The sequence below is a fragment of the Mustela nivalis genome, assembly GCF_964662115.1.
Source record: "Mustela nivalis genome assembly, chromosome: X".
Classification (NCBI taxonomy): Eukaryota; Metazoa; Chordata; class Mammalia; order Carnivora; family Mustelidae; genus Mustela; species Mustela nivalis.
In genome coordinates this window covers 92304381-92323608 of record NC_139040.1, presented here as the reverse complement: position 1 = coordinate 92323608, position 19228 = coordinate 92304381, and the positions used below count along the sequence as shown (strand labels likewise).

The window sequence follows — 19228 nt, the reverse complement described above, 5'->3', positions numbered from 1 at the left end:
AAACATGCTCCCTGCTGAGCAGAGAGCCCGATGCAGGACTCGATCCCAGGACCCTGAGATCATGACCTGAGACAAAGGCAGAGGCTTTAACCCACTGAGCCACCCAGGCGCCCTCTGTCTTACCTTTAAATGACATAGGCATAATTTAACATAAGTCCAGGGTTATTAGTTACCTAAACATACTGGAAACTATATTCAAACTAACACACTACAAAACACAATTACTTTTGAAGTAAAGTTTGTCAGAATGATGGTTCAATTTGGTTAAGTACAGATTTACATTTTTGTAAACTTAAACCAACAGTGTTGAACTGGTCTCATTTGTCAAAAATTTACCTCAGTTGCTTGTACTTGAATTCTTAAAATATTTGCGTCAGTTTCTGTAAGAATACTTTGTTCTGAGCACATTGAAAGTATTAGAAGTTCCAAGTTATCTAATTTGGGGCGGGGGTTTAGGACTATTCATTTTTCCTTAGAGATAGGAAAATATTACTTACTCACAGACATGTAAACACACATACGGACACAAATAGAGGGTTAATAGGTCCCTGGTTCATGTAAAAGAGCTGTTTTTTTCCCTAGGGGGCTTCCTGAGGTAGTGGAGGTAGACGGAGCCCTGTGCTGGGTACTAAGAGAACCTAGTAAGACAGAAGGAGGTTTAGATGGAAGGAAGTTGCATTGCACATTACCCAGTTTCACCGTGGGTATGGTATTTATATTCTGAGGGAGTGAGATAGGAGAAGAAGAGGTGTTGGTAGTGGAAGGTGGTAGAATGTCCTGGCTTGGGGATGATTATTTCCCCTCATACACTGAGTCAGTTGTGGGCACCAGTGGGAAGGTCCCTTTGAGGAAAGCCACTGGGAAGAGGGATTTGGAGACTCTTGTTCCCTTTTGTATTTTTTTTGAAGATTTTATTTATTTATTTGACAGAGAGAGAGAGATCACAAGTAGGCAGAGAGGCAGGTGGGGGGGGGGAAGCAGGCTCCCCACCAAGCAGAGAGCCTGATGCAGGGCTCGATCCCAGGAACCTGAGAACATGACCTGAGCCGAAGGCAGAGGCTTAACCCACTGAGCCACCCAGGCACCCCTCCCTTTTCTATATTAAGGGCAAGAAATCCCAAGTCTCATGCCCCTTTCCTTTTCTTTAATGATGGTATCTGCAAGTGTCCCTATCTGGGGAGGTTTTGTGGGGAACAGATTGCCCTGACTTGTGTCCTTCTAACTATTTAAGTTGAAAAGTCATGGGTTCATGGTGTGTTGACTTGTGGAGTCTTTAAGGTGTTGATCTAGTGTAGTTCAGAGAGAAGAGTGGTTTACCAGTTTACATTATGTTTTTGGATAATGTCTGTAATTTCTGGTTGTGGACCATGAAGAGTTAGTGACCACGGTGGCCGTGGGTTGATTGTTGAAAGCAAGACCGGAGTCATCTTTTCAGATATTTTCTAATCTGTGTCTCTAGTGAGAGATCAGTTCATCTCTTTGTTGTCTGCAGTCTTATATCTTTGACTAATGCATTTTTGAGGGAAGAGAGTGGGAATGGATTCTAAAAGTCTCTCTCCAACATGGTGATTCAGCTTCTCTATACACAATGCTGTGTTCACCACCAGTGTAGTCACCATCTGGCACCAGGTAACACTATTATAATTCCATTAACTGTATTCCATATGCTGTGCCTTTTATTCCCCTAAACGATTCATTCTATAACTGGAAAACCTGTATCTGCCCCTCCCCTTCACCCATTTTGCCCATCCTCTCACTCCCCTCCCCTCTGGCAACCATTGGTTGGTTCTCTTTTATTTATAGGTCCAATTCTGCCTTTTGTTTGCTTATTAATTTTTTTCTAGATTCCACATATGAGTGAAAGCATCTAGTATTTGTCTTTCTGTGTTGGACTTCTTTCGCTTAGCATAATACCCTCTGTGTCTACCATGTTGTTGCAAATGACATAATCTCATCCATTTTTATAGATGCATAATCCAGTGTGTGTGTGTGTGTGTATATATATATATATATATATATACATAAACTTCCTTATCCATTTGTTTATCAACGGACATTTAGGTTGCTTTTGTATCTTGGGTATTATAAATAATGCTGCAATAAACATAGGGGTGCATATATCTTTTCAAATTAGTGTTTTTGTTTTCTTGGGGTAAATACCCAGGAGTGGAATTATTGGATCTTTATGGTATTTCTGTTTTTAATTTTTTGAGAAGCCTGCATATGGTTTTCCACAGTGACTGCACCAGCTTGGATTCCCACCAAGAGTGCATGAGGGTTTGTTTTTCTCCATATCCTGGCCAACAGCTGTTATTTCTGGTCTTTTGATTCTAAACGTTCTGGCAGGTATAAGGTGATATCTCAGTGTGATTTTGATTTGCATTTCTCCAATGATTAGTGATGCTGAGTATCTTTACATGTGTCTGTTGGCATCTGTATGTCTCCTATTCAGGTTCCATTTTTTAATTGGGCTGTTTGTTTTTTTGGTGTTGAGTTGTATATGATTTTTATGTATTCTGAATATTAACCCCTTATTGGATATATCATTTGCAAATACCTTCTCCCATATAGTAGGTTATCTTTTTGTTTTGTTAATGGTTTCCTTTGCCCTGCAAAACCTTTTATTTTGGTGTAGTCCTAGGAGTTTTTGTTTTTGTCTCCCCTGCCTGAAGAGACAAGACCTATCTAGAAAAATGTTGCTACAGCTGATGTTAGAGAAATTACTGACTATGTTCTCTCCTCGGATTTTTATGGTTTCAGGTCTTACATTTAGGTCTTTAATCCATTTTGAGTTTATTTTTGTGAATGATGTTAGAAAGTAATCCAGTTTCATTTTTCTCCATGTAGCTGTCCATTTTTCCCAGCAGCATTTTTTGAAGAGACAGTCTTTTGTCCACTGTATATTCTTGCTTCCTTTGCTAGAAATTAATTGACCTATAATTGTGGGTTTATTTCTGGGATCTCTATTCTGTTCCATTGATCTGTGTGTCTGCTTTTGTGCTAGTGCTATACTGTTTTGAATTCTACAACTTTGTAGTAAATCTTGAAATGTAGGATTGTGATAATCGCCAGTGTTGTTCTTCTTTCTCAAGATTGCTTTGGCCATTCAGGGTCTTTTGTGATTCTGTATGAATTTTAGGATTATTTGTTCTAGTTTCGTGGAAAATGCTGTTGTTATTTTGATAAGGATTGCATTGAATCTGTAGAGTGTTTGCTCTCTCCTGTGGTTTTAACTTGCATATTAGCCTCGGAGGTATTCTGATTTTTTGAAGGTCCATCTTTGGGGCCCACTAGCAGTTTCATTAGTTGATATAATCAGGGAACCCAGGAGACTATCCCTCACAGACTGGTCTGAATTGATTACTAAATTCTTCTCTGTTCTTACAGAGGTCTGGGAAGTCTTTAACAATAGCATGTAGATCTAAACAAGAGCAGACCTTGTTCAGCTAGGCACTCAGGTTGTTGACCTTCCAGCACAGTTGGAGAAGGTAGCAATTTAGGTTAGGGTGGATATTTGGGAGCTAGAGAGTTTAATGGAGCCACAGAGGGTAGAAGAGGGGGAGTAGGGGCTGAAGTGGAGATAAAAGGAATCTACAGAATAAGGAGGAATAGTGACTAGGGGAAAGAACTGGGGTGGCACCCATGAGGGTGCTGGTGAGGCAAAGGTTGTGAGGGTTAGTTGGGGGTAAAGGAGTAGCAGGAGGGGTATATTGGTAGTGAGAGATAGTCCCTATGGGACTGTCTAGTTTGGGGTAGATTGGAGATAATTTCTCATTTTTCAACCTCTTTGTGCCAAACAATATAAGCTTACCATTGGTGAAGGAAGATCTTAGAGCCCCGAGATTTGAGAGTGCTTCAAAAATGAACACGTTAAGGGAGATCTCAAATGCCCCAAGGGGGACTTTGGAGTTCTTAGTTGTCCTTAGTTACAAATTAGCCTATTTTTGGAGGTAGTGAATTGTTGCCATAGTGATGAGGCATATAATTTACAGGCTTTTTATGAAGGGGTAGAGAACTGGATTGAGAGTTTCCAACGAGTACCAAGGTTAAACAAAATCCAGCAACAAGATAAAGCCAAAAGAAGAATGAAAATCACATCCTTAGTGTACAATCACGGGTGGTGCCAGGGCACAGGGATCAGGAGTTGAACTCATCATAGGACCCATGGATCACCAGTCAGGGAAGGAACACAGTGTGCTCGCTGTGGTCTCACTACCTGGCTGGGGAAGATGAGGTTCCAGAGATAGGTTTCCAGTCCTCTTCAAGTCATGGCACCAAATTGTCCAAGGCAAAAACTGAACGAGCAAGAAAATTGATTTTATTCAGGCTATTGGAATTGAGAGAATACTTAAGATCTGAACATTGGGGTGTCTGGGCACAGTGGTTTTGTCTTTTACTTTCACAGGGAGGGGTGCACAAGTTATAGTGGGGAGGTTTATGGGTGGCATTGTTTTCAAGCAGGGAAAGTCAAATCAGTTAGCTGAAAAAGAAATGTTTATCGTGTCTGCCTAGTTTAAGAGGGACAGATTTCTCATCTTAGTTAATCATTTATGAGACAAAGAACAGGGAGTTGGAGGGTCTGTGCTGGCAGGTCTATGCTGACCTTGTCCACAGGTTCAGGCAAGAGGGGGAAGATCTGCATTTGGCCTTGTCATGGGTAAACCAGGGAGTCATTTGAGAATCTTCTGGGAGTCATGAGAAAGAGTGGACAGCCAGCCTTATCCAAGTTCTCTGGGAAGAATGAATTTTTTTGTGTCAAGTCACTTCTTGAGGAAGAACACAAACAGGTAGGGGTATTTCTCTTCTTTCTTTCCCTTTTTTTAAAAGGTTTTAAAAATTTATTTTTTTGTGAGAGAGAGAGCACAAGCAGGGGCTGTGGCAGACAAAGGGAGAGGGAACAGGGAGCCTAACATGGGGCTCAATCCCAGGACCCCAGGATCCTGACCTGAGCCGAAGACAGACGCTTAACTTAAGGACAACCACCCAGGCATCCCCAGGTGGGGGTAATTCTTAACTGTCGCTATTTTCAGGGCTCAGGTGCAGTAGTTCAGCATTGTCAAGGGTTCTCGGTACTGTTTGGAAATATGAGACTAGTCCCGTGTGTCCACGTCACTAGCCACGTGGCATGATTCTGCCTCACAGAATGACTGAGTGATGGTTAAGGGAAGTGGTTGGAGAAGACATTTAGAGGTGTTCACAGCTGTTTTGCTTGTAAGCTGCAGGAGCCGGGGCCCCTCCCTGCTGTTTCTGATAGAGTGTTCAGCAAGGTTAAGGAGAAGGTGATAACATCCTGGTTGCATGTATTGGCAGACCTTGATAGTTAAATTTCAAGGCCCTTGCAGCATTTTGGGGGAAGTGTACTGAGGCACTTTCCTTTGTGAGGAAGTCTCCACAGGGTGGTTCTGAAAGACAAAGATTATCCCTCCTTTTTCTGGACCTCTAAGGGTCTTTTCTCTTAAAGATTTTATTTATTTATTTATTTGACAGACAGAGATCACAAGTAGGCAGAGAAGCAAGCAGAGAGAGAGAGGAGGAAGCGGAGGAAGCAGGCTCCTCGCTGAGCAGAGAGCCTGATGTAGGGCTCGATCCTAGGACCCTGGGATCATGACCCGAGCCAAAAGCAGAGGCATTTAACCCACTGAGTCACCCAGGCGCCCTCTTCTAAGGGTCTTTATGTGTTTCCTCTTCAGGTTCTGTGTTGTTGCTCTCCCTTTACTGACAAAGAATCATTCGGGCCAATTCTGGTTACTATAAATTCAACTCTCGCCATCAGCTGTCTGCTATTAGTTCCCAGACTTTTCATCTGACTGGGTCAGGTACAGGAGGAACAAGGGCATTTTTATAAGTTTATAGAGGTTTGTTACATTCTGTACTTTGGCCCATGTAAGTCACTGCAGGGGGACACTGCGTAATGTGCTAAAAATGAGTGGTAATTATCCTTATGATCTAGGACGCTGTCAATCCAACTGGAGAATTCAAGTGACTGAACCAGAATTCAGTTTAAATTCTTAGGCTCCCTGCCTTCTGGCTGGGCTGCCACCCAGAGGGTTACCAGTCTGGGGTTGCCGTTAGGTGAAAAAAGAGCATTACACCCAGGAACATTTAAGACAGGATCCCAAATTGTCAAAATAGGTCCATATAACCCCTAATACCTTTCGTTTGAATCAGTACCCAGAGAATGGCTGAAAGATTATTCTGGGGACAGCCATATTCATTGACCAAACTGCCTCGCTAGGGTATATAGACCAGAAAGTGGTGGGGGAAAGAGAGTATGAAATTCTTTTGAGGCCATTTTATGAGGAGACCATTCCAGTGCTCAATAGTACCAGATGCCCGGTGTGGAAGTCCGTGAACTATCTTGACTATCGGCCCATTGTTACGTGGCCTTTGCAGTAAAAGGTGAACTATTTTCAGGCTGCAAATAGTGCAGAAAGCTAAAAACTTGACACATGTCTCATTCTAAGAGCCACAGTTGTGTGGCTGGAGCCAGATAAGCAGATTGAAATGTTAACACTTTAACCTGAAAAAAAAATGGTGCAACGATGCTGCAACACCAGTGAGAGCTCTGAGGGGAGGGGCTTGAGGTGTGATAGAGTCGGTTTGTCATGAGCCAGTGGGTGATTCTTCACGGCATGGGCCCTTCCTCATCACAACTGGTCATCTTCTGGAGGAAGTAACACGTTCGGTGCACAATGATAGCTTCGGCCTCAGAAAGGTAGAGTCCTGTAACATGTGCCCAGTCTATACTGATGGAGGTGTTGCCATGGCCAGTGTGCTGATGGGTGCACAAAGCAGTGGCAGTAACCTGGGCAGAGAAGGCTCAACCAGCAGCTTGAGTCCAGTCAGTGTCATCAGAGAATGGACCCTTCTCATAGGCATCTGTTTGAGTGACCCAGATGATTCCAGTTAATAGCTACGGTTTATTTCCACAGTCTGTGCTACCAAAGAGGGCTGTCCCATCTCTCAGTCTGTAGTCTTCAAAGTGGAAGAATGAACAGCTGGACATTGGCAATATGCCGAAGATCAATAACTGTCAAAGGGAATATTCACCAGTGTTACTGAGAATGGCCTTGAGTTCGGCCTGCTGAGTAGAGCGCCCACATCCATTCTTGGTTCTGCTGAGGTAGACCAGTGACAGGGCCCAGTGGAAGCCATTAGAGTCCAGCTTGGCCAAACCATCAGTGGAATAGGTCCAGGCATTTTGGGGGAAAGCTTTGTGAATCCAGGGCCCCATGAGGTCCAGCAGCACTTCTCTGCTTGGCAAAGTGGGAAATAAATTTCCTCCAGAGGGAGAGCTGTCCCATTTTCCTATAAAGCTAAGATACTGTTGTTGGAGCCAGGCCCACTGTGCTCTTGAATATACTCTTTCCTTTAGACAAGTGAGAATTTGGGGGTGGGTTGGGCAGGGGGATCCTTCCTATCTTGTGAGTCATCAAGTCTGAATTCACCTACCCCAGAGTGGGAGTGTCAGGCTAGAGAGTTTTATGGCCTCCATGGGTCGGGTGTTCAGTTTTTGTTTGTTTGTTTTTGTTATTTATTTATTTTTAAAAAGATTTTTATTTATTTATTTGACAGAGATCACAAGTAGGCAGAGAAGCAGGCAGAGAGAGAGGAGGAAGTAGGCTCCCTGCTGAGCAGAGAGCCCGATGTGGGGCTCGATCCCAGGATCCCAGGATCATGACCCGAGCCGAAGGCAGAGGCTTTAACCCACTGAGCCACCCAGGCGCCCCAGGTGTTCAGTTTTGACAAGGGTCCAGTAACAAGCATGTTACTACCCTTTCATAAGGCACGTGGCTAGCAGCTGTAGCAGAAAGATGACAAGGCCAAAACCCCAGTGGGCTTTTCCAAGTAGAAGTTACCTCCCTTTACTAGTGACCCCAATAGGTGAAATCATCAGTTAATAGCAACTGTTAGCTCAGTAGGCTCATTGAGCTTTTAAGACCCTGAAGGCAGAGAACAGAGAATATGCCACAGCTTTGCTAGACAGCATCCTATACTGCCTGTTGGTCTGGGCTCCATTCAAAAACCACTGGTTTGGCGTTTAGCCAATATAAAGGGTTAAGCAGAATGTCAAGGTAAGGCACTTACCATCTCCCATATCCAAAGGGTCCAGTACAATGCTGGGCTTCTCTTTTGGGGGGTTGGGTTCAAGGAAGTGGAAGTTTTTCCGTGATTGCAAGAAAGGTAGAGTATTGTGAATCCACCCAGAAGTCCCAGACACTTTACTTGGTGAGCAGACCCCTGAATTTTGACAGGGTTTACCAGCTACCTCTGATGGCAAAGGCATGATGATACCATCAGCAGAGCCATTGAGACTAAGGCTTCTAACTGGTGAACCAAGGGGACTTCATCTGTATAGTGAAAAGTTTGGACAGCAGAGGATAGACACAGTCTTGCTAAACTAACCCACTCACTGGTGTGAAATACCAAGGTATTCCTGTTAACCCCGTGAGTACACTGCAAAAGTACTCAAGAGGCCTTGCCATGTGAACACAGAGTGGTCTTAGTCCTTGCTGTCAAGAACTGTGAAGGGTCTGAGATTTGCCCCCTACCTGTAAGCTAACAGGTTGACTTGCCACAGTTTCAAGTATGGGCAGAACTCAGGAAACTCATGAGTCAGTGATAAAAGACTTTTTTTTTTATTGTGTTACATTAGTCACCATATATATAGACCATCATTCATTTTTGATGTAATGTTCCATGATTCATTGCTTGCGTATAGCACCCAGTGCTCCATGTGATCTGTGCCCTTCTTAATACCCACCACCGGGCTCACCCATTCCCCCACCACTCCCCTCCCCTCTAAAACCCTCAAGTGGTTTCCCGGAGTCCATAGTCTCTCATGCGTCATGTCCCCCTCTGATTTATCCCCCTTCATGTTTCCCTTCCTTCTCATCATGTCCTCCATGCTATTCCTTATGTTCCACAAGTTAGTGAAACCATATGATACATGACTTTCTCTGTTTGACTTCTTTCACTCAGTGTGATCTCCTCTAGTTTCACCCATTTTGTTGCAAAAGTTGGGTATTCATCCTTTCTGATGGCTGAATAATGTTCCATGGTGTATGTGGACCACATCATCTTTATCCAATCATCCGTTGAGGGGCATCTTGGCTCTTTCCACAGTTTGGCTGTTGTGGACATTGCTGCTATGAACATCGGGGTGCATATGGCCCTTCTTTTCACTACATCTGTATCTTTGGGGTAAATATCCAGTAGTGAGTGCAATTGCTGGGTCATAGGGTAGCTCTATTTTTAATTTTTTGAGGAAGCTCCACTCTATTTTCCAACGTGGCTCCACCAGTTTGCATTCCCACCAACACTGTAAGAGGGTTTGCCTTTCTCCACAACTTTTCCAACACTTGTTGTTTCTTGCCTCATTGATTTTTGCCATTCTAACTGGTGTAAGGTGGTATCTCAATGTGTGTTTCTTTTTTTTAAGCAACAACTATTTTTTTTAAAGATTTTATTTATATATTTGACAGAGAGTGAAAGAGAAAGAGCAGGAGAGGGAACACAAGCAGGGGCAGAGGGAGAGGGAGAAGCACGCTTCCCCCAGAGCAGGAGGCCTGATGGGGGCTCAATCCCAGGACCCTGGGATCATGACATGAGCCAAAGGCAGATGCTTAACTGACTGAGCCACCCAGGCGCCGCAGTGAAAAAGATTGTACAGAAAACACAGTGTCCAGACTCAGCTTGGTTGCACGTTGTGGGCGGTGGGGAGTAAAATCTGGCACCCCAGGAAATCTCTACAATCGGAGAACAGAAAGAAAACCATTTTACTGAATGAGCATTAAATCAGATTGAAATGCACATCACAAGCAATTAACTAAAGAGATTGCAGTGACAGAAAGAAATATCAGCCCTTTTGTGTTGCCTAGCAGAGAGAGTCCCTTACATGCATGTTCTCAAGGTAAATGATAACTTATCCTCATGAAAGAGGACTTGAAAGCTCCTTTCACTCTAATTCTTTCATCCTAAATTCACCTGGCAGTTGGAATGGCCGTCTGTGCTTGTTAATTGTCTCTATTCAAAGGCAAAATCAAGCTTCTGTTTTCAGTGACAAGCAGGTAGTTAGAGCTTCAAGCCTGGTGCCCCCCGCCAAGCTCTCAGCATGATAGGGAGATAAGGATGCTATTTTCCTTGCTGTTTACATTTCAGGGAGATAGCTCCCAGGCCCTTAAGAAAAACATTCCTGGGCTGTGTGTTGCCGACAAAAGGCTTATTTAGCCTTTTTAAAGATTTATATACATAGCCAAGGGGCAGAGGAAGGATTTCCAAACACCAGTTGTCTCCAAGAAATGCTCTAAGAAAAGAGAGGGAAGAAAAGGTCTTTCTCCCTTTTGACAACAGGGAAAATTCAATTTCCTAAACCCTGCAGTTTCCCCTTCTTTTATAATAATGCCACAATTTGGGGGCGCCTGGGTGGCTCAGTCAGTTAAGTAGGTGCCTTCTGCTCAGGTCAAGATCTCCTGGGCTGGAGCCCCACAACAGGCTCTCTGCTTAGTGGGGAGTCTCTTTCTCCCTCTCACTCTGCCCCTGCCCATTGCTCACGCTCTCTTTCTCTCTCTCAAATAAATAAATAAATAAAATCTTTAAACAATAGTACCACAATTTTCTAATTATATCCATTGAAGTTTCTACCTTTCTCTGGGCAATTTACAGTCACCTAAATGTCCAACAAGTCCACACAATAACAAAACAGAGCAATTATGAAAATTTCCATAGCACAAGTGGAAAACTCAGTGTAGTATTTGCCTTAGGGAATAAACCTTTCAGTATGTTTTACCAGTAGTTAAAGCATATTCTTAATTAGCTGTGTGCAAAAATTGCCCATTCTCACAGATTACTTTTAAAAACTGTTGTATTGTCTGTTACTTGCTTTTTCAAATGATTAGTACTGTTTTGTAATTCCTTAGGAAGTCTTACCCAATCCATGTCTAAAGAGTAGCTCTCTAGAAGTCTGATAATCTAATTTTTAATCAAAGAGTTTTTTCTTGTAAGGTTGATAAATTTCTCCTGAGTTCCTATAATTCAGTAAGTAACATCATGTTTACATAATTTACTCCTGCATTAGTTGTTCTGTCTGCCCAAGTAAGATTTCCCAGATGCAAAGCACAAAGACACCCATGGTCATTATGTAGTGTATTATTACAAGACACGTTTTGAAGGGTGTAGACTGAATTTCCAGTGATTCATGTGTTGGACCCTAATTGTTTTAAGCCTTGAGGAAAAAAAACAGCTGTTGGGTCCATGGTCAAAGGAGCGAGACTGATACAAAGCGAAGGTCAAGCAAAGCTTTATTTCGCACCAAGCATGGAGAATCAAACTGACGGGTCAGGGCCGTCTCTTGCAAAGAGGCAACCTCTCTCTGCCTTACAGACTAGCTTTTAAGGGCAAAGGCCACATGGTTGGGCCTGGCCACACACAGGTGACCAATGAGATTGTAACACACAGAGAAAGCTGCACAGTCATGCTAGGTCACACATAAGTGACCAATTGAATTACAATTTACCCTAGTAGATATTTGAACTAGCCTATCACCTTGGTCAGAATTGGTGCCCAAAGGGCGGGCCCCATACTCCTTGGTAGCTAGGGAGACAGTATATGCCCCCACCGATCCAGATACCTCCACCTGGCCTGACCCACCCTTGTATTTGGGCTTTGTTACCTGGGACTGGTTTCCGGGACTTGTTTTTAAGTAAGTTCCCTGAGTGGGGGGGCAGGGTCAGGATGGAGCTTCTCTGGCTAAATAGGCCCTTACACCAGCCTCTGGGCCATTTTTTCGCATTGGTCCAGATCAAAAATTATATTATTATAACACAAACCTCCATCAATAACAGGCATCCACTTTTGTTTATCGATCCATACTGGGAATGGAGAGAATTTGCATCCTAAAACTAACCCAGTGATGTTAGACCTATCTTCCGCAGTCTCTATAAATGCCAGATTTTCTTCTTCTTGTTTTCAAGTTATTTCAACTCCATTTGGTAAGGTACAGTGTAATATGGGTTATTAGTTTCAGGTGTAGAATATGGTGACTCTCCACTTCCATACATGACCCAGTATCATGTATACTGGTCACAAGTATATTCCTTGATCCCCATCACCTATTTCACCCATTCCCCCCCCCACTCCCCTCAGTTTGTTCCATCAGTTTGTTCTCTACAGTTAAGAATCTGTTTCTTGGTTTGCCCCCTCTCTTTTCCCCTTTGCTTATTTGTTTTTGTTCCTGAAATTCCACATATGAGCAAAATCATATATCATATTTCTCCGACTGACTTATTTCACTTATATAAATGCCAGATTTGTCTGTTAATTAGATGCTTTTTTATACCATTCTTCTCTGTCCCTTCTGATGTAGTCATAGTCTGATATCTGTTTGTTCCCTTAAATATGAACAGTCCTGTAACTCTGAACTGTGATGCTGTCACGGAGCTATTTGATAGCTAATTGCTTCTTGGCTGTGCAGATGGGTAGCTCTGAGACCTTTATGGTGATCTTTTGTTCTGTCGTTAAATTATTCCAAACAGTCCGATTCCAAAATGTTCTCCATTTCCATCCTACTTGAACTCCCATGGCTTTTAACCATCTTGCATGATACGTATGATTCAATGAGGTTTGCAATTGTATTGTGTGTTTTTGTAATTCTTTCAAAGCTCTAAGTTTATTATTCAAAGTCTCAGTATCATAAGGGATCACTGTACCTGTGCCTGTTCTTGTTCCTCCCAGGACTGTATTCTAATAAGTCTTCTTTTCCCCATGTCTGGCTTCAAACAGCCCTCTTAAACAGATTCCATAATGGGAGGGCTCAAGGATTACATGTCTGGTTGTGAAAACTGATATTGGCCTCAGATACATTAAGAGAAACCATCCACTTATAATTCTGTTGGGGGGGGCACCTGGGTGGCTCAGTGGGTTAAGCCTCTGCCTTCAGCTCAGGTCATGATCTCAGGGTTCTGGGATCGAGTCCCACATCGGGCTCTCTGCTCAACAGGGAGCCTGCTTCCTCCTCTCTCTCTCTCTCTCTGCTTGCCTCTCTGCCTACTTGTGATCTCTCTCTGTCAAATAAATAAAATCTTTAAAAAAAGTCTGTTGGGGGGATATTAAAATAGGCTCAGGGTGTTGCCATGTTCTAAATATAGAAGGAAGACCTCTATATTATATATATACAGTATATAAAAGTATGAATCTTGAGGGGTCTATTTAAAGGATTTCCACCAGTTTGGATATAATTTACTATCACTCTCTTTACATCTATTAGTAGTTTTACTGAACCAAACCCCTACCATTGCTAGTGGGGTTACACCTACAGTTCTCTTGACTGTAGTATAGTTTTTTTCTTTGTTTTGTTCTATAATTTCTTTGTTTTATAATGATCTTTTTGATCAAAGCAGTTAATAGAACACTGTGGATCAAATTAGGGCTTGAGTATCTTGATGCCTATTAGTTACTTTACTTTGGTATTATAAAAAAATTACTAATGAAGATGGTTCCACCTTTAGTCTGCCAATAATTGGGTTGTTGGAATTACAAGTCTGTCGTGTCTATTCTGGGAATACAATATGGAATCGATTGGAAATATGTAATTGTGGAGACAGTTACTGGAAGTACAGAAAAAGCAGTGTAACAAATAACGTGTTTGTTTTCTAGTGAAATGTGATGCTTAAGTAATTGAAATAACCCTACTGTTACTAGGACAGCAAGGCAGTATATAGAAATAGTAGTAAGTTCACTAGAATCCCTTATAGGGGAGGAAAAAATACTTTTTGTCCCATCCTTTCTAAGTTTTTGGCTGAGCCCTTTACTAAAATACAGATTAACAAGAGAAAAACAAAAAGAAGTTTATTAATACGTATATCTCAGGGCACTGGGTGGCTCAGTTGTTGGGCATCTGCCTTTGGCTCAGGTCATGAGCCCATGGTTCTGGAATTGAGCCCCACAACTGGGCTCCCTGTTCCACGGGAAGCCTGCCTCTCCCTCTACCACTCCCCCTGCTTGCGTTCTTTCTCTCACTCTCTCTCTGTCAAATGAATAAATAAGATCTTTAAACACACACACACACACACACACACACACACACACACACACACACACACACATATATATATGTATCTTGTATTCATGGGAGATACCCAAGGGAGAATGAGGAACACAAAATGGTAGCTTAAAACTCTGGCTTATAGAGCATCTGCAACAGAGAACAATACATTAATGGAGAAATGATAGGACAAAAACAAAACAGTTTTAGGCTTCCAGTGACACCAGACTGTGGGAAGGTAAATACATGGGAGGAAACTAATGTAGATAAAGGCTAGTTAGTAAACTGTTAACGGAGATGCCATCTCCAGATTGATAGGCTCTAAAGTTGTTTTCATTGATTAACTTTTTTTTTCAGGTGTCTTCACTTTATTTTTTGTTATTTAAATTTTAGTTAACATACAGGGCAGTATTGGTTATTGGAGAAGAATTCAGTGATTGATCACTTGCATACAACACCCACTGCTCATCACAGCAAGTGCCCTCTTTAATCCGCATCACTCATCTAGCTCATCCCCCACCCACCTCCCTCCATCAGCCCTCACTTTGTTCTCTATCACTGGAAGTCTCCTATGGTTTGTTTCTCCCCCTTTCCTCTTGCTTTCTCCTTTCCCATATGTTAATCTGTTTTCTTTATTAAATTCTATATATGAGCGAAAGCATGTGGTATTTGTCTTTGACTTATTTTGCTTAGCATAATAAACTCTGGCTCCATCCACATAGTTGCAAATGGCAAGATTCATTCTTTTTGAATGAATATATTCATTTTTTAATGTGTGTGTATACACATATACCACATCTTCTTTATCCATTCATCAGTTGATGCACATTTGGGCTCTCTCCATAGTTTGACTGTTGATGATGCTGCTATAAACTTTGAGGTGAATGTGCCCCCTTTGAATTGGTATTTTTTTTATCCTTTGGGTAAATACCTAGTAGTACAATTATTGGGTCATAGGATAGATCTACTTAAAAACTTTTCAGGAATCTCTATATTGTTTTCCAGAGTAGCTGCGCCAGTTTGCATTCCCACCAACAGTGTAAGAGGGTTTCCCTTTCTCCACATCCTCACCAACACCTGCTGTTTCTTGTATTATTAATTTTAGCCATTCTGATAGGTGTGAGGTAGTATCTCATTGTAGCTTTGATTTGTATTTCCCTGATGATTAGTGATGTTAAGCATCTTTTCATGTGTCTGTTAGCCATCTGGATATCTTTGGGAAAGTGTCTATTCATGTCTTCTGCCCATTTCATAATTGGATTATTTGTTTTTTGGGTGTTGAGTTTGATAAGTTCTTTATAGAGTTTGGATACTAACCCTTTGTTAGACGTGTCGTTTGCAAATATATTCTCATTTCCCATAGGCTGTCTTTTAGTTTTGTCGATCGTTTCCTTTGCTGTGCAAAAGTTTTTCTCTTAATGAAGTCCCAATAGTTCATTTTTGCTTTTGTTTCCCTTGCCATCAGTGATGTATCTAGTAAGAGGGTGCTATGTCTGATATCAAAGAAGTTCTTCTATGTTCTTCTCTAGGATTTTGATGGTTTCTTGTCTCACATTTAGGTCTTTAATTCCTTTTGAATTTATTTTGTGTATGGTATAAGAAAGGGGTCCAGTTTCATTCTTTTGCATGTTGCTGTCCAGTTTCCCCAACACTGTTTGTTGAAGAGACTGCCTTTTTTCCATTGGACATTCTTTCCTCCTTTGTCCAAGGTTAGTTGACCATATAGTTGTGGGTCCATTTCTGGACACATTGATCTGTGTGTCTGTTTTTGTGCCAGTACCATACTATCTTGATGACTACAGCTTTGTAATATAGCTTGAAATCCAGAATCATGTTTTGAACTGTTGTGTTTTCATTTTCATTTGCTTCCATATTTTTTTAAAGAATTTTTTTAAGGTTTTATTTATTCATTTAACAGAGAGGCAGAATGCAAGCAGGGAGAGCAGCAGGAAGAGTGGGAGGGAGAAGTAGGCTCTCTGCTGAGTCAGGAGCCATATGTGGGACTCGATTCTAGGACCCTGGGATCATAACCTGAGCCAAAGGCAGCTGCTTAACAAACGGAGACACCCAGGCGTCCCTATTAAATTTCTTCTTTTATTTCATGCTTAACCCTTCATTCTCTTGTAGGATGTTCTTTAACCTCCATATATTTGTGTTCTTTCCACATTTTTTCTCATGTTTGACTTCAATTTTCATAGCGTTGTGGTCTGAAAACATGCATGATATGATCTCAGTCTCTTTGTACTTGTTGAGGGCTGATTTGTGACCCAGTATGTGATTTATTCTGGAGAGTGTTCCATATGTGCTTGAAAAAAAAAGTGTCTTCTGCTGCTTTAGGATGAAATGTTTTGAATATATCTGTTAAGTCCATCTGGTCCAGTATGTATTTCAAAGCCCTTGTTTCCTTGTTGATCTTCTGCTTAGATGATCTGTCCATTGTTGTAAGTGGGGTGTTAAAGTTCCCTATTATTTTTCTGTCATTAGCAATGAAGTTTTTTACGTTTGTTATTAATTGATTTATGTATTTGGGTGCTCACAATTTGGGGGCATAAATATTTACAATTGTTAGATCTTCTTGATGGATAGACCTTTTTTTTAATTTTTTTCAATTTATTTATTTTCAGAAAAACAGTATTCATTATTTTTCACCACACCCAGTGCTCCATGCAATCCATGCCCTCTATAATACATAGACCTTTTAATTATGATACAGTGCCCTTCTTCATCTCTGTTACAGTCTTTATTTTAAAATCTAGTTTGTCTGATAGAAGTATGGCTACCGGGATTTCTTTTGATGTCCATTAGCCTGATAGATGACTCTCCCATCTTCTGGTTGATAGAGGTGGCAGACTTTCTTCAGGGGGTCCTTCCAGGATCTTATTACTTTATGTCCTAGAGCTTCTAGGGAAGGGAGAAACCCTTTTAAGTATTGAATATGATTATGAGAGCATTCAGTTAGGTACAGGACATGGTCTCAGACCAAAATTCATAGGCCTGCCAACCATAAGTTCAAAAAGAGAGATTTTGTGCTTGCTGGCAGAGGTTCTAATTTTTAACAAAGCTAGTGATAAAGCTATAGGCCGTTTTTACCCCAGTTGGTCACTGAATTGTGGCCAGTGACTTTTTTTATCTTAGAGTTTAACTCATTCACTCAGCATGTCCACAGAACAAAGAATGATAAAGCTATGTGATAGCTTATAGAAATCATTTGTGTTGTTCCTAACCAAGATTGGAAATAAATTGACCTCCTCTGTCTGATTCAGTATGCTCTGGTATCGCCAAAGTGGGAATTCTGTTTATTAAAAGAATGTTTACCATTGCCTGAGCATTAGCTTTTGAAGAAAGGAAATCTTCAGGCTCTTCTGACATCATGTATACCATACCTAGACAAAACCTCTTACTTTTTCTGCAAGCATTGATTTTGTGAAATCCAACAGCCACCCGGTCCTGGTAAAGTTAGTTGGGGCAAAATTTTGGTGCTTACCTTGGGAACAGCGTAGAAAGAATTCTGCTGACAAATAGCACATCTCTTTAATATGTTTTGAATAAGTTCATCTTTTCGGTGAGCATCGTAAGAGGCTAAGGCCTTTAAAATCCCTCTCCAGCTTGGCTGATTTTGTTGACGACCTAACAGTACTCACCAAATTTGTGAAGACTGTGGACCAGGAATTACATTGTTGGGTAATAACCGTGGTACAGCTGAATTTCTTTTTATCCCCATTCGTAATCTGTTTGTCCATTTCCTTTTGGAAGGCATCTGTTTAAAAAAGGATGAAAGTTTCTTCGTGTATCAGAAGTGGGGTGTTTAAGTTGAGTCCACCACATTTTATGAGTAAGACTTTTGTAGCTCTGCCAGCAAAATCCTTGCCTTTCAAAGTTCAGTCATTCTGCCCCGTGAGCACTCTGCAACGGATAACTGGTATCTTAGCAGGCAGTTGGGAATCCACTACCCTCTGGAATATTCACTTTCTGTAAGATATTTTAGTCCCCACTGAAGTCAAGACTCCCCTATTTTTTCCACATTTTTCCCTATGGCATAACAGACATCAAATGCATATTTACAATCGATATATAGATTCACTTTTAAGTCCTAAACCAAGAATTGCATCCTAGAGCTGCTATGAACTCAGCTTCTGCTGATTTAATTCCAGGCAAAACATAAGCTTCCAAGATTTCCTGAGCAGTGGCCACAATGCATGAAGCCTCAAGATGGCCCTTTTCCTCCTGGGCCAGTGACCCATCAGTAAACCTTACCAAATACACATTTTGAATGGGAATATCCGAAACATCAGATTGCTTCCTAGTGCCTTCCGTTACTGTTACACACTCATGCTCATCTATTTGGCCAGGATCTGGCAAAAGAGCAGCAGGGCTTAGGAGGTTGCATCTTCCAAACCCAAGATTAAGACTGGATAATAATGTTTATTCAGAATCCGATGGGGGCACCAATAAATGTTGGGTCTTATATACTTGTAGGTTAGCTGTCCTAGCATATGGGATGTACAGATTAGTCCAGCGATCCCACGGAATGGCTTGAATCTTCTCATTAAGCATGGTGGCTGTTTCCACTAGCCCAAAGCATCTGCAACTGAGAAATGTGCCAATGGTCTGTAGTTGAACCCCACCTCTGGAGTTAAAGTTGTGTAAGACAAGCGGGAAGGTTTTACAAGATTTGGACTCTCCGAAGGCGGGGGAGAACCTACAGCGAATTTCAGCTGCTTATAAGCCTCTTCAGGTTCTAGGGACCAAACCAGAGACTCTGTAGATTCCACTTTGTGAGTGTTTCTCACTAGAGCTTCTGCGATTTGGCACAGAGCCACCAAATCGGGTGTCTTTTCAGCAGGGAACACCATAACGCTCCATCCAGAGCACAAAATATGGTGGCATTTTTTGCATAGCATATTCACAAGCAGGTATCTTGCTCGTAGGTTTACAGGAGAAAGAAGGCATGTTCTTCATCAGATGACTCGTCTATAAAGAGATCGTGGAAGAAAAGGAACACGTAGAAGGCTGCCCTGCAATGTCAACAACTGGGGTGGACCTACCACTAGATGCAAGTGACACATTTCTGAAGGAATTGCAGAATAAGTAGCGTCAGTATTTACCAGAAAAGGCATGCATTGTTTAGCCTGAGGGAAGGTTATTGAATTTATGGTTCACAGGTTCCCACCTCCAAGGCTTCCTCAA

The 19228-nt window shown here is 41.7% G+C and overlaps 1 protein-coding gene across 7 annotated transcripts in view; it reads left to right on the top strand.

Moving 5' to 3' along the window:
• The window catches only part of ZNF81 (zinc finger protein 81), a 165767-nt gene that overhangs the window by 33302 nt on the left and 113237 nt on the right, over positions 1-19228 (top strand). Inside the window, exon 1 of one of the 7 annotated variants that reach the window (XM_082718035.1) lies at positions 4605-4787. The exons of the other annotated variants lie outside the window; for them this stretch is intronic. Within the exon in view, the coding sequence (XP_082574161.1) occupies positions 4695-4787 (93 nt within the window). The 5' untranslated portion in view covers positions 4605-4694. Of the gene's footprint in view, positions 1-4604; positions 4788-19228 lie in introns of those variants that run through there. 7 annotated transcript variants of the gene reach the window in all.